Source organism: Phytophthora infestans, genomic scaffold (assembly GCF_000142945.1).
Source record: "Phytophthora infestans T30-4 supercont1.89 genomic scaffold, whole genome shotgun sequence".
In the NCBI taxonomy this organism is placed as follows: domain Eukaryota; phylum Oomycota; class Peronosporomycetes; order Peronosporales; family Peronosporaceae; genus Phytophthora; species Phytophthora infestans.
Window position 1 is genome coordinate 217632 of NW_003303670.1, and position 23865 is coordinate 241496.

Here is a 23865-nt window from a genome sequence, read left to right on the forward strand (position 1 = left end):
GCAGCGAGTAGCTAATAAAAATCAAGCCTTAGTCGTACTGGCGCAGCTTATGTACTTACAAAACAAACTTCAAATTTCGTATTATCAGCAAAATGGCAGCAGGTGAGCTAAGCCATTCTTGGGGGGCATCTTTATTCGATATAAGAACGTGGTAAAGGCCTTAAAGAATCTCTATTAATTGATTGAAGGGTCCAAAGAACGATCCGAATACAGCGCTTAAACATAGTTGTAAAATACGTAATGCAAATTTTGCAACTATGTGTCAAATTCAATGACCGAAGTAGTTCAAGCACCATAGGGAATTTGCATAAATAGTACCGTTAAAAGGAACTTGAGAATATGAGCGCTCTTAAACTATTCATGATATTTCCTGAATTGTAAAACTTACACGTGAAATTTAAAATCGGGGCCGGAAAATAACCAGTGTGTACACTAAAATCTCAACTAAGTTCGAAGAATATCGTCAAGTGCGATGAATCCTGGCCGTTTAATTTTGAGGTTCATTCGAGAAATCTGAGCCACGTGTCGAAAGCCGTCACACACGGGAAGAATTCTACCTGTTTTCCTGCTAGACGATCGCTCACTGACGCGACAGCTGACTGGAGATCGCAACTTAAATGTCTGAAGGTACGTATCACAGCTTCTTTGCTATATTTGTGGTCATTACAAAAAAATCTCCAACGTTAATGCTTCTGGTTTTTTAGATGACACAGATGCCCTTCTAGAGCTAATCTCTTCTTCTTCCGGGTCTGAAGATGCCGACCGTGATATTGGCATCAAACTTGATAGCGATTCGAATGATACGTTGCAGGAGCTTCTGGACAAAAGTGTTTAGTGCTATTGCGAACATTTATCGTATATGACTATAATTAACTGTTTTTGATACTACGGGCAGATACAAGCCGTGCCTCCAAGAGGAAAAGTCGTCTGCACCAACTCACAACACCTACCAAACGACGACGGCATGCTGAAAGTGACGGCTCTAGCGAGGACAGTGTCGCGAAGAATACGTCAGCACAGGGTAAAGACACAAACATTGCCGCCCAAAATCCTAATGTCAACCGAACGCCAAGGTCAGACGCACCAAGTCGTATCCCGAACGTTTGGCAATGGATACGTCCCGTGTGAACTTTGTGGACAAATTTCCGCCGATGCGACAGCTCGGGTTTTTGACATGGAAAGAGCTCGGTGATGTTATGGAGAAATATTGCAGCGAACACTGCCTACTATTCAGGGCCCGAGACTCACAGACGGTGAAAAAAAAGCACAATACGTATGTACAATTTATAATATAGTTTATTGTTTTTAAATTATATCAGACTGACTCACAATAATGTTTTTTTGTTTTGTAAATTATAGGTTGGTCAAGCTGCTTATACCAAACAAGATGCAGCACAGCTACAAGGTTGGTCAAGCTGCAGATACCAAGCAAGATGCAGCACAGCTACAAGGGTTTCGCTGTACCCATGGTTGTCCTCAGAAGTCTCGAGGTAAAGGCTTGCGAAGTACACCAACTAGATACACTGGGTGTAGAGCTAGAGTCACGACCACTGTGATGAATACTGCAGACGAAGACCATGATTCAAGGTGACGAATCGTCCTGCGAACTGGGTAAGTAATTATTTGACAATAGAGACCTTTCGCAGAAAAGCTTTATCCTTATCCGTAAAATATAGACAGGCCACGGCACTATTGTGTGGACATAGCGTTTTTTACTTTTCGCAGCATTCTCCACCCTCATCCTCAGAGTTTATCATCCTCCAAGAACAGCCAACCAGTTCCTATGGAAAACGCTCTGCTTCTGATCCTCAGCACCACCAACGTCGACGCTCTTCAGCTTCTATACCTCGCAAGAGGGGTCCCGCCAGAGAGACCTCTTATTCCAGCCATAAGGTTCAAGCTCGATATTCAGTCCGACGTCAACTGCAAGAGCGACTTTCGGTTCGACAGAGCTACAATCTACGCTCTCACACTTCATTTTGCCCTACCTGAATACGTGGTAACACGCAATCGAGACAAGGTCCACTGTACAGAAGCACTCTGCATTCTACTTTACCGCCTTAGCTACCCACGCCGAAACCTGGACCTATCCAGCAAGTTTGGGCGTGCAGAGGGCCCTATCAGCAGGATATTCTCTCATATGAGTACGTGAGAATGCATTACTTTGTTTGGCATGGTAAAACTAATACTAATGCTGTTTTTGGAAAGTTGTGTACTTGTATGATAGATACAACACTCTGATCTACTTCCATAAGAGTTTGTGTCGTCGCAGTATCGCTACCTATGCTAGTGCTGTTGAGGCTCGCAGTGCGCCGATGCCCAACTTTTTGGGTTTATTGACGGAGCCAAAATTGCGATTTCACGTCCTTCATCACGGCGTGGACACTGCGAGAACCTGCAAAAACAGATGTACTCGGGCCACAAAAGGGTTCATTGTCTTACTTACCAAAGTGTTGTCGTTCCCGATGGCCTCGCTATCCATTTCTGGGGACCCATAGAAGGCAAACGCCACGACGTTACGCTGCTGTACGAAAGTAAGCTGGTGAAGTTTTTTGAGACGCACGACGACATCTTTAGAGGGTACGCGCTGTACGGCGACCCAGCGTATCCTATCCAACAGTACATCGTGTCGGGTTACAAAGGTGCAAGTGTATCGGCATTGGAAAAGATTTTTAATGCAAGAATGAGCTCCGTGCGGGAATCGGTGAAATGGAAGTTCGCGCATTTGAAAAGCTACTGGGCGTTTATTGATTACAAGAAGTCACTAAAACTACGGGTGGGACCTATAGGTAAGTATGTCTCGGTAAGCATGCTGCTCACCAATTGCCATTGTTGCCATGAAGGTGGGAACCAGATCAGTAAGTATTTTGGACTGGTACCCCCTACATTGGCAGAATACTTAAAAGCATAAAGCAAATTTCCACCCTTCCGTTTTATTTGCGTGTTCTAACTACGATTAGCGCTGACAATTTCAGCGATCTGCTGTCCAATCATCTCTGCCAATGCAAGCATAAAGTCTCGGTCCTTTTGTCGTTCTTCGGCGCGCTGAGCAGCTTTTGTCTCCTGCTCCTCTTTTCTTGCTTCGATCTCCTGCTTCTTTAATTGGAGTACAAACTCTCTCATTTCCTCCTCCTTGCGCTTTCGTGGTGGCGTCGTACTCTCGTCACGAAGACGCTGCATGGCGAGGCGACGGACGTTTCGGGAGGCTTCCTCGTCTTCGTCACGCTTTCGCTTGGCTGCGTCTTTTTGAGACTTCTGCACTGCTGCACGATCATCGATAAGCTCGATGAGCTCGTCGAGGATCGTATCAGCTTCAGTTTCTTCCTCTGCGACCCCCGATGCGGCAAGCGCCACCGTGTTCGCATCTCTCTTGCGCTGAATAAGCTTGTCGAAGCGTGCCTGTGCATGCTTTCCTGAGAGCTTGTCTCTTGGAAAGCCTGCGTCGCCGACAAGCGTAGCAGCCACGGAGTCCCAAGCAGCAATGACCCCTCCACGCTCACTTAAAAAGGGCCGATCGAATGCTGCTTGGCGCAGCAGCGCAAGGTCCTCTTCGCCCGTGAAGTTTCGACGCTTCTCACTGGGTGGCATAGCTTAACAGGAAAGGTGGGCGATTTAGATGTGAGATAATCATTCTACAGGCTGGTAGATTCTGCAGAACGCTATCCTCAGATGGGCAGAGTGTGCAGCGTTTCTGTTTAACACTGTGGGTATGGGTAAATACTGCTGGTGGCGAAAGGTCTCTAATGTCGCTGAGCGTACGAAATACTAATAATATTATAGTGTATATATATAGACCTGGACACACGATCATCGAACAAATGCATCAATTTACTTCAGCTATTTTGGAGCAGGATCAGTAGCTGAAAATAGCATGGTATTGGCGTTCTTGCGGTTGCCAACACGGGGTCACATCACATTCAAGAGTTTCTTTCCGGTGCTTCGGAACGTCACGTGACATCCCAGCAAGCACGCAACATTGTCAGAAAGGTGTTGCAAAGTACATCTGCTGACAAAAAACTTTCGAATATGCTGGATACCTTGGCATGGTCTGATGACAACGAGATTATCGTTCTTCAAGACCAGAACGACGTGACGAGTGGCGTTTTGATACAGACTGTCGTACAAAAGCTAGCTTTTGAACACTGGGGGAGACGCTTTGTATGGATTGGACTTATGGCACAAACAACTTGGGATTTCATCTTGGTAAGTTTTTTTTCATTTATTTTTGAGGCGCCCTTATCTCTATAGTTGAGCGCCCTTATCTCTGGTGCAGCACCTTTAACTATTGTTATGTTTACTTTCACTCAGGGAGTCTTCTTGTTACCAGTGCAACGGGGCGGGGTGTGCCGGTTTTGGGCTTTATTGCGCTTGATGAAAAAGAATCTACTATGGAAGCGATTCTTCAGTTTCTCAAGAGGAAAAACGAAGATTGGACACAAATAGAGACTTTTACCATTGACAAGGACTTTGGGGAGTAGAGAGTGCTGGAGAGGTGCTTTCCCGAGGCAACCGTACTCTTGTGTCAGCGACACACTGGAAGAGGGTTTGGAGTCTGTTCGCCAAGTGATTAATATGGTGAAAGCTCGACCGATGAACTTAAGGGCACCCAAAGCCCATCCTGCACCCTTAAAAAGCAACCTCACCTCCAAAGCGCGAGTGGGAAAGCGGGTATGTTCGTCTTTGACGCCAAGAGGAGGGTAATATGGTAGTCCTTTCGGGTGCTGAGAAGCTCTATTCGGACCAGTGATTGAGAAGCTGAGTGGATTATCTACCTTTGAATTCTACGAGAAGATGAACAATTGGAAGTCTTTCACCGAAAAACAACTTAGTGGTAGTGCTGAGAACACATCCTCAACTGTTGCAGGTTCTGCTTTTACTGGAGCTGACAGCGATTCTGACAGTATCTTTGATCCGCTTGACATCGCAGATGTGATGGCCGAGATGCAGGCCGACCAGGAGTTGGAAATGGAGGGTGAGTCATTGGCGGTGTTGGCACGAGAGCGAAAATTTGCAAATGGCGAGCCTTCTCATCCTCCGTCGGAAGACCGGACTTGAAGCCACCCAATTATCCGAAACACCAAAAGAAGAACCAAAAAATGTGTGGCGAGATACATACGGAAGGTCTATTTCAAACAGCAATGCTTTGGAATGTAGCGAAGACCGCCACTGTGAGGACCAGTTAAACGAAAATCAAAGTAATACGACCCAACCACTGAACTCACGCCGTGTTGAAGTGATGAAACTTCCAGATCCGAATCCTCGTACGAAAAGAAGACAAGACAGCGGTGGATTGCCACGCAACCTAAGTTGGCTGTTGTTCTGCTTTCATCGAAGGTTACTGTCTCGCTGACCCAGATCATCCAGTGGACTTAATATTACCCGAATGTGTAGAAAGTGTCAAACGTGCTCGACCAGTATCCTGTTCGCATGGATGACAAGTTTCTACAAGCTCGTCCTGTTACGTGCAAAGTTTTAGAAATAAAAGGTTGCACCAATTTACACAAACACTACCAACCCCTTTTTGTATGGAACTTACAGCACTTTCTAAGCAAAATTGAGAATTTTACATACTCAAGGCAAAGGCCAGGGGATTTATCGAGGATGTCAAGTGGCTGAAGCAAGATTGGCGCCTTGCTCAAGCTTATCCAGTCGAACCTTTTTCCTTGGAGGTTAAAACAAGTGGATTACTCCATTCAGAAACTGCAAAGGTTCACCAAGCTTTGGCTTAGAACGTGCTTCAGAAATGTTCAAACTGTTCTCTGATGACGATTTTGAAGAGCAAGTCGGGGTCCGCTTTCGGTAATTTTATATATGTAGCTGCCATAATTCCTCGCAACGCAATGTCGAACGACGCAGTAATCGGTATGGGGATACCGATGATCACTGACACGGCTAAAGGAGCTGTTGCGTTGTCTTCGTTGCTGATATGGCCAAGCCAGCCAAAACAGTGGCTATCGGAGACACCATTCGTTTTTTTGCCGTTGAATCTGTATAGTATGCAATAAGGTGTTATCATCGTGGAAGTGGCGTTTCCAACAGCATTACCCGTAAGGTTTTACGATCCTTTGCACCAACGATGCTATCGACGAGAGATGAAAAATGCCTGGAAAAACACATTGATGCCATATTTGGAATAATGGCAGGCAGGAAGTGGGATTAAGCAGCAATTACCCATAGAGATTCGAATAAAGTGAATTGACGAGCCTGCTCAGCCCGATGGCACAAGCTCTGGATGTCTGATGTTGGGAATGATTTGCGCTTTCTTGCGCACACCCATAGGATTGAGCGTCATCGTATCACGGAGGCCTACGTACGAGTGATGCGGTTGATATTGACGTGGCTGCTGCTGTGTACAGCAAATCCTGCCCTACGGATTGAAGAAGAGTTTAAAAAAATGCAAAAGACGGATAAGAACTTACTAAGCTCACACGACAATAATAAGGCACTTCAATGTTCGAGGTACTGTTTCACGCAAAGAGATTGAGCATCACTATAAAAATAAAAAGTTAAACGTTTTGGTTGAGAAGAGCTTACCAACATCGAATTCAGCATCCAGCTCACTGAGCAGGAGGGTAATTCATAAGAAATTTAATAACACGCCCCAGCACCATCCCATACGACGACGGAAAACCTCTCAGAGTTGGAGCCTTTCCGATGCTTGCACTCGGCTCATTGATGATCTCTGCCTCGCGAAGCAACATTGCTTCGAGCTCCTCGCGAGCGTACAGCACGTCATTGAGCGCCTCCATCATCTTCTCCATCTTGTCTTATATATCTTACAAAGCCTGTCATCTTGAACGCAGCAGCTCACGCGCCAAAATTTGTTGATCCATAGCGATTCCCTTTTTCTTTGTTCGCTGTTTTGGAAAAGAGATCAGATTATGTTATTGTAAATTTTGTAACATCATTTTATTTTTGCAAAACTTCGCCTCTATCGGCGGATTTTGTTGGATTTTATTACAGTATCATTATTTAGGGCGTATTTCAGTATGGTGCTTCACTGCAATAAAGGTGCTTGATGGTTGTCGTACTGTCGTAACGTTACGGTGCTCTTACATGTACGCCATTCTTCAATGACGACAAATTATGATAATCCAAAGGATGTGCTTTACAAATCATGCAGACACAAGGAATACGGTACATGTACAATGTACATGAACAATGTACATGTACAGTCGTGCACCTCCAATTCGGCACCGGTATCAGTCGATACCCTGCCAGATTTGATGATTACGCGAATCGGATGCGCAATTACCTTTGCCCATCACCACCCTAGCAGTTAACCTCAACGGTTTTCCCATCCTCGCCGAGGGATGACACGCCGCATCGATCTGATTTTAAATTTTGGATCGGACGTCTTCATACAAACACACACTTTGATTTTTACCGCCAAGACAATGGGACATCGCCCTTCCTCCTACATGTCCCACAAAAGCAGTCTTTGTGCGAGAAGCCACAAGTCAAATCCTGCTCCGAACTTGCTCGTTGGGCAACGGAGCGCTTTAAGACCCCCCAAGCAGTAAAGCGCACTACCGTCCAAAGTATTTTTAAGCGGTCCGCGGAAGTTGCCGCCTTGCCGGACGCCTATCGCGACCAGAAGTGCTGTTGCGCGCCGCTATTCGCCGCTCGGACGACAAGCATATGCAGAAGATGCCGTAACTTTAGTACTGAACTTACAAATAAGATTTCAAGTGCACTGGTTTTGAGTTTGTATTCGCTTTACGTCGTGCATTATGCCCTGCACACTGCTGTATATGGTCCGCCCTGCCGAATTGGAGGTGCACGACTGTACATGGTACATGTCCGGTATCCCTCGTGTACCGGTTACGGTGTACAATGTACATGTACCGTATTCCTTGTGTCTGCATGATTTGTAAAAGCTCATCCTTTGGATTATCATACATGTAATGTGTACATGTCCCGTATTCCAGTGTACATTGTGGTGGGCCCGCCCTTTTTTCCGCTTGTCAGGCCCAAAGTCGGGGGGGGGGGGGGCGGGGGGCAACGGTACGCCGCGTACCGTAGCGGCGGGCTAATACCAGTTGGGGAGAATACATGTAATTGTTTTCTGTAGTCGGAAAGCCAAATACTCACCTCCATACTTACATGTATTATAAAGCAACCTCACTCGATCCGTCCAGAAAGAATTTTTTTGATTATGACATTTGAGAAGTACCGGTACTTTTTGTAACGGACAGTTCGTTCGTAAACAAATTTAAGGACTGTACACGTACCATGGGCCATGGGCACTCTTCATTTTTATTAATCCTGGCGCCTCGGATAACACACACGCGGGAGTGGGGCAATGCGTCTCCAATGCATATTTGTAGTCATGGTTGCTATCCTCGCCATGAGTGTAAATGCCTCTTTTACTGCGTCCCAGGGGATAAACTCCAACGTCCAGATGGATCAAGCGCTCACAGACAGCCTGAGTGTCGTGGGAACGAAACGAAAGCTGAGGGCCGCGAAGGCGATCGATGGCGACGATGATAACGAAGAACGGGCGGGACCGTCGAACATTTTAAGGAGTTTGCCAATCTGCTGAAGGGGAAAAAGATTGACCCGGCAAAGGTTAAACCGGTTGACCCCAAGGTTCTTTCGGGGATTGACTCGAGGCTGATGAAGAACGCTTTCGGGGAGCTGGACCTATCGATCGTCAAGGCGATGCCTAAAGAGGAGTGGAAAGTGACAAGGACACGCAACAGCCTCATCAAACAGGGATATTCGCTAGATGATGTTTTTACGTCAAAGGTATATCCAAAGCTGGAAGGGAGATCGTTCGACGCCGACGCGCTGCCACTGTATGTCCGAATCAGCGAACAGACTGCCCAGCAGAGGGGAGGCCTGGACCAGTATGGAGTTGGCACGCTGGTGACTAACATGGGACAAGAAAAATTGATGAAATACATCAACCTTGGTCTTAACAGTAAAAACCACGTCGCTGTTGCTACCGCCGAGCGATTGCGAGCTGGACTCGTCAGCAAATGGAAGACGGAGATGAAGCCAGTGAATTACGTCGCCACTGCGCTAAAGGGAGGGAAGCAGGCAAATAGCCTCGACAATACGAAAGTGGTAAACACGTATCGTGTCTTGTGGAACGAAGCACACGCCGCAAAATTACACACTATGGGATAATTGTGTCATTTAGTTGCCTTGGCTCTCGATTTAGAAAACATCACGAAATACTGACAGAACATGCCAAACACATGCATTTACTACGGAAATCATTTGACTTGACTTCTGTATTAATTTGACCTTCTGAGTGTCGCAATAAGGCATAATCGACGATTAGAGGACATAGCAGAAAAGTGACCAGCCGCGCATTCGCGCCCCTTCGCCCTTGCGACGCTCGCGATATAAATATAGAATGTCTTGGAGAGTGCAACGCGCTGCTCGCGACGCTGGGCCCGCCTCCGCAAATAGCGCGCGACCCAGCTTCGCACCCGCTCACCTTATTATTATAATAAAAGTTGGCGCCGCCTATGGCACCCACGTCGCCCAGCCCCGTGTGTTATCCCAGCGTGTTTCTCCTTTTTTCTGGATAGAATGCAGCGAATGCCGTCATCTACTTTTTTCAAGCTCTTGTTTAATTTTTGTGACCTCGAATCTTGTTGCTAGAAAGGCGAACTGAACCGATACCGTTATATTAACCAACGGACTACACCATTTACCAACCATCGTAGCACGATGGTTGGTAAAACTGGTATCTTGGCCGGGAAATGGTGTATAAACATTTCTATGCAAGCAGCTGTTAAATAAGACCTTGCCAAAATGATCATCTTTATATCGATATCGGGGGGGGGGGGCTGAACAACAGTGTGGTATTTAAACTAGCCATGATCGTCGTTCAAATACTTTTCTTACATATCTCCGACCAATGTGTTTCAGGCGACATGATGGTGTTAGTGGTACGTCGTCATGGGCGCTGCCTGAGATTATTGATGAATGAAAATACATGAGAAGCGCAGTTCTTGTATTCGATGCTTACCAGTACAAGTAAAACTGTTCGAAGTACTTCGTATAGAGAAAAACAATTTGAGATAAAGCATGAAGTCACAATCCGTTCAATCTTTGGTGGAAAAAAATGCTCTTTTATTTCTTAAAAAAACTATAATCCATGGGCAGAATGAATATTTTGCTACATGTATTAGCTTTCGCGGGCGCAGTAGCGACGTCGGCTACGAATGAGCAGCAGTTCGTGATAGAGGAGTTGCGCTAGGCACACGCACGACAGAACCGTACCTACCTCCAACAGCACGAAAACTGGGCCCCACGAGCAGACCTGCACACAGCGAGGGCTCTTGGGATCGCAGCCTTTCGGTTCGTACTGGCAGTTTGCCAAGTATCCCACAAGGTATTGCACCAAAGCCGCACCGATACTTCCCGTGCCATCGATGATGCCCGTGACAGTGGAAAGTGCCTCTGCGTCACCTCGGATGCTCTCGTGGGTGCCTAGATCCGCGGAAATAGCGGTACTGATCAAGTTAGCTGGGCCACCGAGCATGAACCCAGAAGACAGCAACAACAGCGCGGTCGCATCGTATGAAGCTCCGTCCATGAAGTACAAGGTGATGCTGATAACATAACCAGTTAAGTGTTAGCCTCTACCAATTACAACAGCAGGAAAACTGGAAACGTTTCGTACCAGGACAAGAGCAGCATCGTGACGACCACAGGAGACCGCACGCCCATTCTATCCGACACAATTCCACCCACAAACCCTCCGAAAATCTGCCCCGCGTCGTACAACATCTACAGGCCAAACAAGTTAACAGTGGTCAGCACAGAAAATCATCACCCCCCATACATCCACAAAGCACGCTCAACCGAGAACGATCCAGCCTGGGAGTTGTCCATGTGAAGCGACACCGTGAGATAGAACGGAAGCCAGAAGAACAGCGCGTAGTTGACTGACTTGAGACAAGCATACGACAAGGCGTACGGCAAGACCTGGCGAGCACACGCACACACACACAGCAGTAGCCAGTTAGAACGACGTAAGCTTCACTAGCTGATAAAGCTAGCACCAATCGCTCACTCCAGGAATGCGCCAGGCCTTGAAGAAGCCAATGCCCTTGGGTTTCATCTCCTCCATCTCGTCAGCAGCAGCAGCAGCTTCGTCTGGGTCATCTTTCTGCTTGGCCACTTCTGGCTGGGCCTCCTCAAGACTTTCATGGCGATACGGCACATCCTTTGGGTCCGGATACAGGAAAAAGTGGATGATGAGGCCGTGGAACGCCACGAGACCAGCAGCCACAACGAGAGCGAGTTTCCACGCCACCGTCTCGTCCACGAGTGCAAACATAAGCGCCACGAGAGCTGTGCCCACAATGTTGCCCAGACAGGCATTGCCGCTCCAGACGCCGAGCACAGCGCCGCGCTCTTTCTGGTCGAACCACCTGCCCATCACAGCGACGTTGGCTGGCCAGCCGCTGGACTGGACGAGGCCGTTGAGACCCCACAGTACCGCATAAAAGCTCAGCGCGTGGATATCCGCCAATGCTCCCAGTCCGAATAGCAATACTATAGCCGCAGTGGCCCACATGCCGCCAGCGATCATGCGTCGTAGGTCATGCTTGTCTCCTAGAATGCCACTTCAACGTTTGTTCACACGTCACCTATCAGTTAATTGTTCGTATTGACAGTTATTTAACGCATCCGCACCTGATGTACAGCCCAAGCGCATAGAAGCCCATGAAGAGCGTGTCCATGAGCCCATACATTTCAGCCTGCTGGTCTCTCGAGTACAGCTCCGAGTGAATCCACTGCTCGTCCCCCATCTCGCCTTTGATGGCCGAGAAGCTTTTGCGGCTCGCGTGGAACAATACGTAGCTGACGAACGTGAGGAAGAAAACGCCCCGCTTGTTAGCTGCAAACTCGTTGCAGCTACGTGACGAAGCCGCAGCCATCGAGGCCTCTACGGCGGCCGCAACCGCCTCCGTAGGCTTCTTCGTGACCCCCATGTCGACGAATCCTTACTCTGATACTGATCACTACGGATTCTGACTTTGACTCAGATCCAGATCAGATTTAGAGCGAAACAAGACCTTTGATATACCGGTACTGTACCGTATTATCCGGATACTTCGAAGTACGAAATTAATTTGAGAAATTCTCGTGCAGCAAGATGATGGACATGCAGGAGATCAAGGAGCGCCACCCTCGGTCTCAACGAAATGGGGACGACGAGGGCGAGACAGACCACGCGGAGACGGATCCTATGGTATCCAATACGCCGGCGCCACGGCGCTCGCAGCCTGAGATCTGGGTGCGTTTCGTAATGGACAAGATCTGGTCTGTTGCATTCTTCAGCGTGGCGTGTCTGGGACTGTATGAAGCCGATTTTGTGTCGGATCTACTGCACGCGCCCCATGCCAACCGCAGTTTTGTGCACTTGGGTATTTTGTTCGGGACGCTATTGGGAGTCTTTGGCTGCTACATTGAGGTGTACCGTAGCATGATCCTTGGCGAACGTGTTCACTATGAGACTGCCAAGACAGCGACGCACGGGATGCTGGTATCTGTGTTGGCGTCTGGTTTCTTGTGAGTACCATCCTTGTGTCGGTCTTGTGCAATGTTGGTTGGCCGAATGATGATGATCTGGTTGTTTCTAACGCGACAGTTTGGCTTTTGGGATGTGGCCCGTGTGGCACTGGCTGACGCTGCCGTACCTGTTCATGTGGTCCTGGGGTGTGGTGGTGCAGCTACTGGTGATTCTCCCGCCTGTTCTGCAACGAATAGTGTTTGTCGCCGCGTACCTTTGGTTTATGCACTCGTATCTCTCCCTGTTCCTGATTGGAGTGAAGTGAAAATTAAATACGACAGTAGTAAATGGACGTTTTGGTTGACGATAACATCATTCGATGATATGGTTCAGGAGTATTAATGTTAGTAAAATGTAGCTATACCGTGAGCATGGGGCATGGGTCGCGTGGATCCACACGCAGGCGCTTGGACGCGATGATGCAGATCTTACAGCAAGCTACTACAAGTGCGACTGACCGAGCAACTAATCTGCGCTTGACGTGGCACTTGTGGCATACTGGTTGTTTGCAGACTCCACAGCTACGATGCGAAGCACGAACGAACTTTGACATGGCTGGCTTCTTCCCACACACGGAACACGGATCCGAAGGCATTTTCTGTAGGAAAGACTCGCGTGGATCAAAACTTCCTTGTGCTGGTAGTGGAGACGTGACCGTCGCCTCTGTCTCGCGACAAGAATCCTCAGCCTCGCATGTTCGTTGAGACAGACAAGCGTCGTACTCTGCTCGTTGCAGAGCTAGTAAGGTCAGTCGTTTAGCTTCAGCGATCTCCGTCGCACTGGCGATGGACAACATCATCGTGCAAGTGGCGTCGCTATTGGGCCCAAACGAGGGGATTTTTTGGCCCATGTCCAGCATTCCCTTGGAGTAAACACGCACAGTGCGCGAGTTGGCTTCTTGTCGGAAGATCCAGCACATAGTCATCCTGACACGCACAACGTCGTTACTTGTGGACAGTTGTGGGTATTCAGCAAGATCCACACTTTTGATCAGTCGGTAGCCGAAGCGCTGACCCCCACCATCAACTCCTGTGCCCGTGGACTCGATAGAACACACGTCGTGGTAATTGCCACACTTCATGTCTCCAAAATTCTGTGCGAGGATCCACTTAAGTGCGAGCTGCTTGAACGGGTCCCGGTCTGATCCATGCTCGATCACTGACAATACAGCACACTCGAGATGATCTTTGTTCATAACCGTGTTGGTCACATGCATTTCTCGACGGGTCTTGGTGTGGAGACCATAGAGAACGTCTTGGAGCGAGCCGTCAATTGTGCCGATGCAAATGGCAGTCGGTGCTCGTGCTAGTGCGTTCTCCTGGCTCAGCAAAGGCTGAAATGCCGGCTGCATCTTGCACTTGTACACGCGAAGTCCTTTGTGCCGCTTGACCAGCTTCCACTCTTGTACATCGGGTTCCGGGCATCCTTGACGACGGTACTCGCACTCGCGAGCCAAAGTTCGAGAAATCACGCTATGCGCCACGTTGCGGAACGCTTCCACGTCACCCTCGCGAAGTCGAACTTTGGGTCTTGCCATTGGGGGCTCAGGGGTCTTGGCAGACGACCGCTCTAGACGCGACTTGTTCCACCTCACTCCAATTATTTCACGCATACTCGCTGGTCTTGCTCGCTCGCGGCGATGATCTGAAAGTGGCTGAAGTGTTCTTGCTCGTCGTATTAGTGGAGTCTCATCCGCCATTGTGGTAAAAGTTGGTAGGCTCGAAGATAGATACTCTCTCTAACGCTGGCCAATGCAGCAATAATGCAGCCTCAAGTCATAAATGAAGCGAGGCGGAATTGCCAATCCTTACCATCTGCAGACAATTTTCGCTGGTTTCAGTGCAAATGAACTTGATCGTACATGTACTGTATTTCGGATTGGAATTTTCGATTCCGGTCAAGTTCAATTGCGGATGGGCCGTGTTGTGTGTCACAGCTTGTAAGCACACTGTATTGTAAACGCGATGTAAGCGAGCGCTAGCTTTCTTATATCAATGATACTTTAAAGTACTAAATAACTCAAAATAATTGAATCTCCATCTTCCTGTAAGGGTCTGTTGATTGGTCAGCGACTTTTCCGGTCCTAGCGTACATGTATTTAACCATTTTAAGTTATATGAGTGTAGATGTGTCAGGTGCTTCGTCAAATCCCAGGACATTTGAATTTAACCTCATTTTGTGTGGTCCACATTTCGCATTACTAAAAAATAAACAAAACTGATTTAAATCCTACGATTAGGCCAGAACGTTATTAATACTATTCTGATTCAAATATTTTAATTTTGAGTGGTACAATACCGCCCCTTCAAAAAATGTTCCAGCACCTTAGAATCTATCTAAGTTCGATACATGTACGATAAGTTTACGGCACTCTGCCATACTGTAGAAATCGGAGACAGCGGTGTACTTTGAAGTAATTTAGACGAGTTTTCCAGAACCAGTACTAGCACATGAAGTCATTACTGCAACCTATCTACGATACACGGCAAGGTGCTGAGAGCAACCTACGACGCACTTGTTTTGCTAGGTATTTTTCCGTAGTTTATCTAACGCAAAAATCATAAGAGCCGAGATTTTAAATGCTGTGATAAATTTGTTTGAGTAAGTACGGATTTCTAGCTTTGTTCGAGTAAGTACAGATTCCATGGTCCCCATATTTTAATGTAAAGTAGCGGGAGGAAGCAGCAGTGGAGACCGCAGCACCGGTGAGGATGTCAGCAAAGGGAGCGCCAGCACAGGGAGAAGACGGTGCTACAGATGGAGGCACAGGTTCGATTGTTCATGGTACTCATGCTGCTGTCACCACCTGGAGATCGTATGTTTGTTTTGTAGGACGCCGTGCTTGTTTGCGGTACGACAAGCCAGTCGACTACGTCCGCGCTGCTCAAGGGTTCACCGTGTGGATGGCGATGTAAACATCGAGGACCCGTTAGCCACCCTAGCTAATGTGGTGAATGAAGATGCTGACATGGAGCGTCTGGTGGACGAGGACTACGACGCAGTCGCAGAGGCAGACATACAATGCACGTGGCAAAGACGCAGACGCCGCAAACGCCCAAAGTGCAGAAGCTGCGTCTGCAGCTTCTGCACTTGGCGTAGCGACAGCATCCGCAAACCCAGACGGCGTACTCACACGAACTGCACCAGTCGAAGCAAGACCTGCTAGCCAAGTCAGCCTTGGTATTTTGCTTGCTGTGTTGCTTAATTGTGTTGCTTTTTGTGTAGTTTTGTAATGTTGCTACCTTTTTGTGGCCGTTGATATTTAAAGATGCGGCTCGCCAGTTTGTGACAATCACCAGACAGAACGCCGAAGCTGACGCTGCTACACAAAATGCCAGAACAAGTTGTCAGTCAACTGCAGGATCGATGTCAAAATTGCAAAAGGAAATATCTCGAGCGCAGTACTAAGAATCGGATTGTGATGACGCAGGAACGACTGAACTTCCACCCAAACGCCCCAAGTTTAGTAATGGGGGGGGCAGCCCGCCATGCTACTTCCGCTCAGACTGTGGCGGCGGGGCGGCGCCTACCTCAACGAAAGAATAAAACGTGGAAAGGGCGAATGAAGTTGCTGAAAGAGCACCAGCTTGTGGATAACGTTCTGGCAGAGATTCTAGTCAAGACATTCAGCAGTTGGGATGAGTTTCAGACAGCACTCGAGAGGTACGAGGCAGAACATTTTTTTTACTGCCGTATTCAAAGCTCTGAAAGTTGGGAGAAGCTCAACAGGTAATTTTAAGTGGGGATGACGAGAGATGTTTTAAAAGGATATTCTAACGCTTCATTTTTTATTGTTGTGATACCTTTTCGTTGCTTAGCCGCCCCGGAGCTCTACAAATTCCGGAGCATCTATCGAACAGTTTTAAGCTGATGCGGTGTACGCACGGGGTAATGTAAGCACCACGTGGGGAAGGGCGACGAGACCACGGTTGGCGGTACACCGGGTGCGAGGAAAGCTTCATGATTCGATCGGCAAAAGTCGTTAGGAAAGGGGTTGCCAAATGGGAAGTCGCCGTTCAACTGGACTCGGAGGTAAGAATGATTGACATTTTTTGTTTAGTTTGTGAGCACTGACTTCTCATATTAATGTTAACGAAAGATCCCGAAGCACAACCACAAAACCAGCAATACTATTTACGATTCGTACCGCGGGCTAAGTTGATGCCCCTTCCGTCCAAGCTTTGAGAAGACCTCGGACGTTTGGAAGACATGAAGGCCAGCACTACAGACTTTCTGATAAGCTTGGCTGGGGGGTGCTTCTGGTGACCGTGACGAGGATGTTCCAGTCAAAGTTATTTTTGTCAATTTAAATTAACATATTTGTCTACTTTTGCTTTAGCAGATATGGTTCTGATTTTACATCAGACTAGAAACATATTGCAGAAGTGTTGGGATCTACAACAGTGGCGCGGACCAGGGTGCTACTGGATACATTTGTAGAGGTCGGCAACGACGTTCTTCTTGTGCAAGATCAGATGGGGATTACTTGTGTCACTGCTATACAAACATCGCTTCAGAAGACATGTTTCAAGCCGTGGGCGACAGTTTGGTAACGCACGGTACAAACAACTTGGGGTATCATTTGTATTAGTATGATAATATCATTATTAGAAATGGATAACAAACTATATGTATATCTATATTAAATTTAGTTTGATATCCATTTCTCTATAGTATATATATATTTATTTATTTTATTATCCATTTCTTCTAGCAACTACTAACAATTTATATGAATGAATTGTACACAGGCCGTTTTGTAGCTACGTCAGCTACTGGAAGAGGCTTCCCGATTATTGTTTTTCTTGCACTGGATCAAAAGGCTGTTGCGGTGGAGTACACTGTTGAGGTTTTCAAGCGCCACAGCCCATTTTGAAAGCGAATCCAGACAAGTTTTATCGAGGAAGACTTTGTGGAATGAAAACGGCGCTCCCTCACACCAACGTACTCTTATGTCAGCTCCACGCTCTCATGTAAATGGAGGAAATTTTGCAGAAGACCAAAATTCAACCTCAAGATGGCGCAGCGGGACACGATGAAAGCTGTGTTCGCATTCCTCGTCTATTGGTACGTAGCGGATCACTGATATGTTGTGTTGCTTCTTATGTTGCTGACTGTGTTGCTTACTGTGTTGCTTCGTATGTTGATGACTGACTAGGTCGCTTCGTGTGTTGTTGAATATGACTTCTCGTCGTGTTTCGGATGTACTTTCAGTGCAAGTCAGAGGAGCTTCGATTAAGAGCTGGCTGGGTTCACGAAAGTCTCCAAGAAAGAATGCTCCGAGCTACTCGAATAATTCTCGGCAAACTGGAAAGCGTGCGTGTCAATATGGGCAAATCACGTGCGAAGTGAATATTTCTCAGCTGGTAATACCACTACTAATCTAATCGAATCGAATTGGAATCAGGTAAAACAATTTCTAAGAAAAACCCTCGACTCGACGCGACAGTCAGCGGGCTTCCGGCACATCAAAGAACAATCGTTCGACCTGTTCCTGCTACTATGGGAAAAGTATGCATCTACCCTCGTATACCGGAAACTGATTTAGACTTCCTAAGTACCGTTTATAAGCACTTAAGTCACGATTAATTGGCAAAAGCACACTCACAACGGGGCAATTTCATGGTTTATTCGATGGACACTACATACACGAAGGAAAAAGATGGAGCTGGTACGTGATTACCAATGAGTACAAGTACGAATGTAACGATTTCGAGTGGCCTTGTTCGTGCTTATTCTACTGCAGTCACAACCTATCGTGTCAGCACTTGATGTTTATTGCTGCGCATGTCCATCGTTCCGAGTATCTACCTGCCATGATTGTTCATGCACGCTGGGATATAATGGCGATTGTGGAGCAGGAGTAGTATTTCAGAAATGGTATATCATCGCTTCAAACTGTAGAAGCCTCGACGAAAGTAGCAGGTGCAGCTTATGAACATGGCGATTTGACTAAAAAGTAAGATACAGCGGACGCGGTCGAAACACAACTTGATTCAGTCGAAGAAGTCGAAGCGTCACATGACTGTCACGCACAATGGGCGTGGCAGAAACAAATGGGCTGCGCATGGACGGATTACTGTCCATGGGTTGGTTCTCCGCCTCGTGTTCGTATTCCATAAGAACTCATTAGTAAGTCGGTCGTTGGACGGACTACAAGTGCTACCAGGTGTAATGGACCTACTTCAAGCCCGCTACTTCGGCTTACACGTTAGCGCACGTGTATGAGGAAGCGAAAGATGCGATTCACTTAGATTAACTATCCTTTCGGCCGAAAGTATAGATTTACTTAAATAGGAAAGCAAAGCCAATTTCCTGTAAAAATGAGACCTGTTTATTGGTTTGTTTGGGTTTTCCTCCTAATCTAGTATTCTAAAGGAAAGGTATTATATCAACGAATGGCTGACATAATTCTTGGCCGTGTTCGTTGAGCACATAATACGTTTTATGCCGAACGAACGCGACCATTCATAATACGTATTATCTCCGCTAAATGTGTGTTCTCTCAGAACAGCTTTTTTGGTAATCTGAAGAAGGCATAATATGATTATGTGCTCAAGGGTCGCTCTTGTGCTGAAAGGTCGCTGTAGCCCGCCGTTTCGCTATCGGTTTCCTGCTAGCGGTGCCCGTTACTACAATCATTCACTCTCAGAACACTTTCATCAAACGAACACGCATCAACTGAACCGATACTCTGTTCGACTCATATCTGACTCTCAGTATGCGTTTTACGATAATATGCATTATCGGCGAACATGGCTCTATTATTCTAGTTGGTTGAAGATATTGACTTTCAACCAATGAATGCCTTGAATGCATACAGACCAACAGTCTGCCAAATGTAGCCATTGGTGTATCTCACACAAATTGTATATCTCACACCAATGTGGAAAACCTCTTTCGTAACCAAGTGTCCACTTGCGTGTAACCCCGCTACAGTGCGACCCCTGCGTTTTTCAGGGACACTCGACGTTTCACCGTTGGCCAAAATTTGTTATATTTTTCATAGTCAGATTCGTTTTCACTTGCTAAGCCTCCTCTTCAAGAGAAGCCTCCTCGCACGAATCCATGGCTTCAAGATGCTCATCGATGAACGCTGCAATAAAGCACAATCACCACCCCTTATGTTTCTCCTTGGCATACTTATCATCCGTAGGGTCGACTAGCAAATCTTTGTGTCTCAAGGAGGGGTGGTGTATGTAGATAGACGAAGCGACGAGACAGAACCTCACTAGTGGTCACGTTTTGTACATATCCCGCCCTCGCAGAATCGTTGATAGGAGATAAATTCTGGTTCTTCTCGTTTTGAGCACCGCGCGAGTATCCTTCCTTCTTAACGGACCGTTGAATGGTCCGAATGACGGCATGTACTGTCTGCACTCAATATATCTTGCTCACTTCTGGTACCAAATGCATTACGACCTTCGCTGTCGTTCGTGTCGTCTCAGACCAGCTCCGTATAAATTCACGCACTTATTCCTGTATTGCTAACGAGTATGGCAGTCGTACCATGCGGTCTCCTCGACTAGCTGGTTGTACAGCCGTGAATACAGTCCCATGCGACAGTAAAAAGGACCAAATCTCACCGCACGTCTTGTCGGAGCGACCAAGTAAACAAACAACTTTGTTGGTAATAGCCTCTTTCTGAGATACAATTGCATTATCCACACGTAAACTAGCATAGCGAAAATATCTAATATCTCTATAGTGAGATCCCGATTACGATGCTTCTTCGCAAACGCGATGGGACGAGTGGCACTCTCGCCTTTTGGGTGCGCATACTCTTTTTTCGCGGAGACGCCATGTGCACTCGACAGATGGAGTTGAAATGTTGGGTTTCGATTTTTTTTTCTTACTTTTAACTACTCCGATTGCAATTGGAAAATCTGACCCCTCCTGAAGATTAGATACTAATCGTCTCCAAAATTGACATAATAAGCTTATCGCACTTACGTTGCGTAAGCGTGACTTTAAAAGGGGGGGTGTAATGGGCGCTCCCCAATTACATAAGTAGGTATGTCCTTTTACAACAGTAGGTAGCAAAAGCACGCGGTTAGCACGTGCTGTATTGTCTATCTCTGATTGGCTAAAAAGGAAAACGTTATAGCCAGTCAGGAGTCGACCAGCATATGAGTGGTTCTCAGAGGTCTAGGGCTCCCGCCCTATTTTACTAATAGCTAAATCCATCTTGCTTTTGAGCTTCCTCGCCGCTACGTGTACGCTGGTGACGGTAAAACATAGTCCGCTGCAATGACTTACCTCAAGAAAAACATGCTCGAAGTGGCGGTGGAGCCTAGCGTAATCCTGTCGTATACGTGAAGGTGCGGCGTCGAGAGCGTGCCAACATTGTTGTACTGTCATCAAAAGAAAAATAACTGCTACGCAAAAGCTGTGTTTGAACCTGTTATGGAACATCTAGCGAAATTGTCGAGTCCACCATTCTACTCCGCCCTGAAGGCCTAGAAAACAATAGATCTCCACCGCAGTTAATGTAAAAATTGCGAGTTACCCACCTTTCTAAAGAATAATCATATTTTTTCTTATGTGACTCTGTCACTGACAAACCTATTCGCAACTGTAACCCAATCACTGCTAAGCAGATTTGTCAAAATTTCACTCACCAGAACATTTTGTCAGTATTACAATAGAAATCAGCCCCCCCCCAATACACTGCTCAGCCATTGCGCAATCCACTGGTAGCACAATCTCACGCGAATCAAAGGTTTCACGCCAAAACCGATGACCACTGCAACAGACCTACTTTCATACTGTATAAGCTGAAGCTAGGTCTACAGCAACAATCAGTTTCGATTATGAGCCCTATCGATCTTATCCCTCCCCGAACACCCCCGTACCCATGCGCAGTGCTGCCGCCGTCCTCGTTTCTCTCCGCGAGGAGGATACTGCCGCCAGAGATGCCATACTAGACAATTCTTCCCACCCCACAAGAGGCCTCGGACTAGCCTAGCGACAGTGCCTCGTCCACTTTCGAGGCTTATCTGGAGCAAGGCGGCAGTGAAGCCATCGTCACGCTCACAAAAATTACGGTCAGTGAGTTCTGCATACTGCACGGACATGTAGAGGAAGTGCTCGTAGGTCAATGGACGTGTGGGCGGGGCAAGAAGAGCAATACCAAGCCAATGGATGCATTTTTTTATGATGCTGTGTGTCCTCAAGCACTACGCGACGTGGCATAAACACGCCCTCGACTTCGGGTTTAAACCGCCCACGTTTGAGAAGCTCGTCCATAGAGTCATGGATATATGTGAGCCTGTGTTGCGTGAGGCGTTCGTTACTTCTCCCAGCTTAAGTGACCACCGAGGCACCGGCCGGGTCTTTGCCAACTACCCCTACGTTCTATATACAGTCGACGTGGAATTCCAGCCCGCACTCCGACCATCTGGGCGTTTTGAAGATGCACACCGGCACTTCTCGAATAAGCAAAAGATTTATGGGTTTAAAACGGAAGCTTCTGTTGGCCCTCATGGTGAAGTAATATTTTTCATCAATCACGCGGCCGGAGCGGTGTCTGATATCACAATTTATCCAATCATGTGGAGAAACACCGTGATATGCTAAAAAAAAAAGCCAATGAAAGTCTTCTAGATGATCATGGTGAAGGATCGAACGAGTACCGAGATTCGTGGGCACTGCTAGCAGATAAAGGCTACCAAGAAGCTGCTTCAATGGTCCGTGTCGTGCATCCAAAAAAGAAGCCGGGGAACGGCGAGCTTACGGTAGATGAAGTCACACGGAGCCGCCGCGTTTCCTCTGACCGTGTCATCGTTGAGAACTTCTTCGGGCGAGTCTGCAGCCTATAACGGATCATGCACGCGACGTTCAAGTGGAATGAGAGGGCATTCGGCACAGTTAGTGCTCTTTGTTTTGCTATGACTCATTTCCATGCACGGATCAATCCTCTCTGCAGCGAAGACGGTAAATTTTACCGCGCTGTTGCGGTATTTTGCCAAATACAGCTTTTTGGCGGAGGAGAGACGTGCTCGCCGTGCACAGACGCAAAGTGCCTGCCGTCGTCGCCGCGATGGTCGTATAGAAGTTGCCCGTAGTAGTCGTGCACGATTGTCATACCTCGGTTAGTAAGTACTCAGTGATCGGTAACTGCAGTAACACAGTACGCAGGTTGGAAATGCTGTTACTGATGGACCATCTGATAATATCGCTGTTGCATTAATATTAATCTTATTGCGGGCTATCTGATATTCTGCATGTAATCTATTATGCCGTTGCATCGCCAACTGGCTTGAAGTATCTTTTCGTCAGTTGCAAGGTAACTGGCCATGAGATCTACTATTTAGCAAAGCTCTACTCGATGTTAAATCAGCCGAAGAACATACATCAGACGCTACAACAGTGCCAGATGAAGATGGACCAGGCGAAGACTCAAATGCTATCGACGCTACGTCTTACATACCGCCAGTCGACCTTATTGAAACTGTGAATTGTTTTCGTGAAATGGAGAAAAGTGAGTACCATCTGCAAAACAATACTACAAGGATCGTGGCGTCGCAGGAAAACGAGCTTGGTCTTTCACCCTCACGGAATGAAACAGCTTTATCCACTGACATTGACTTCACCACCCCTTTCAATTCGACGAAACCTGGAGTGACTCCTGTATTGAAGAAGTACTACCCGACAAAAGCTGCAGTCACTGTAAAATCTACGGAAGAACCACCCAGTGTGAAGAGCTTATTATCCCCCAAAATCTGCAGTAAAGGCAAAAGCGGCCAAGAAAGGACCGAAAAAGCGGGAACACAAGAAGGTCGGCTTAAAGTGCTACGTATTTCGAAACCCAGAATTAAACCAGCGAAAAAAACGAAAGCAAGCTCAGCTGGAGAAACTCGCAAAGCCTGAAAATCTAGCCGTTATTACTTTACTGGACAAGCATGCACCATACGTGTCTCGCGTTATCGTATTGATAACAAATACTACCGATCAGAATCATGTCAGCGATATCTTGGCAGATTATTCAACGATCTTGTACAACGATGTAATGAATGCGCGTGCTGCACACAGCTATCGAGAGTCTGTGTCTCCCGAGGAAGGTCGCACACTACGCAGGCAAATACAAAGGAAGATGATATTTTTCCCGGAGGTAGTGTGGTGTGCAGGGGTGTGTAGGGTGGGAAGCCACAAAAGTCATATTTTAAAGTTTTCACATTATTAAAAATAGTAGTAAAATCGTGATTAATTATCTAACACTGATATAATAACTGTGTGTACTACTTCTACAAATAACTATAGTACTACGCAAAACAGTATTGTAAGTTTACTTATTAGAAAAGTACTACGAAGCCTAAAAC

The 23865-nt window shown here is 46.9% G+C and overlaps 5 protein-coding genes across 5 annotated transcripts; 3 read left to right on the plus strand and 2 right to left on the minus strand.

Moving 5' to 3' along the window:
- Positions 1–617: 617 nt before the first annotated feature.
- On the plus strand, positions 618–2498 carry PITG_19297 (uncharacterized protein; the record flags this gene model as incomplete). Its single annotated transcript, XM_002997044.1, has 5 exons — positions 618–627; positions 896–1073; positions 1360–1405; positions 1748–1941; positions 2228–2498. The coding sequence occupies 5 exons, from the start codon at positions 618–620 to the stop codon at positions 2496–2498; spliced, it is 699 nt and encodes a 232-aa protein (XP_002997090.1).
- A 5807-nt stretch (positions 2499–8305) lies between these two features.
- On the plus strand, positions 8306–8545 carry PITG_23154 (secreted RxLR effector peptide protein, putative; the record flags this gene model as incomplete). Its single annotated transcript, XM_002997045.1, has 1 exon — positions 8306–8545. One exon carries the CDS (start codon positions 8306–8308, stop codon positions 8543–8545), a length of 240 nt encoding a protein of 79 aa, XP_002997091.1.
- Positions 8546–10147: 1602 nt separating this feature from the next.
- PITG_19298 (sugar phosphate exchanger, putative) lies at positions 10148–11780 on the minus strand (the record flags this gene model as incomplete). Its single annotated transcript, XM_002997046.1, has 6 exons — positions 10148–10574; positions 10637–10752; positions 10828–10950; positions 11039–11074; positions 11147–11594; positions 11665–11780. The coding sequence occupies 6 exons, from the start codon at positions 11778–11780 to the stop codon at positions 10148–10150; spliced, it is 1266 nt and encodes a 421-aa protein (XP_002997092.1).
- Positions 11781–12094: 314 nt separating this feature from the next.
- Positions 12095–12809, plus strand: PITG_19299 (uncharacterized protein; the record flags this gene model as incomplete). Its single annotated transcript, XM_002997047.1, has 2 exons — positions 12095–12543; positions 12623–12809. 2 exons carry the CDS (start codon positions 12128–12130, stop codon positions 12807–12809), a joined length of 603 nt encoding a protein of 200 aa, XP_002997093.1.
- A 93-nt stretch (positions 12810–12902) lies between these two features.
- Positions 12903–14156, minus strand: PITG_19300 (uncharacterized protein; the record flags this gene model as incomplete). The annotated part of the gene is made up of 2 exons (XM_002997048.1): positions 12903–13866; positions 13909–14156. The coding sequence occupies 2 exons, from the start codon at positions 14154–14156 to the stop codon at positions 12903–12905; spliced, it is 1212 nt and encodes a 403-aa protein (XP_002997094.1).
- Positions 14157–23865: the final 9709 nt, after the last annotated feature.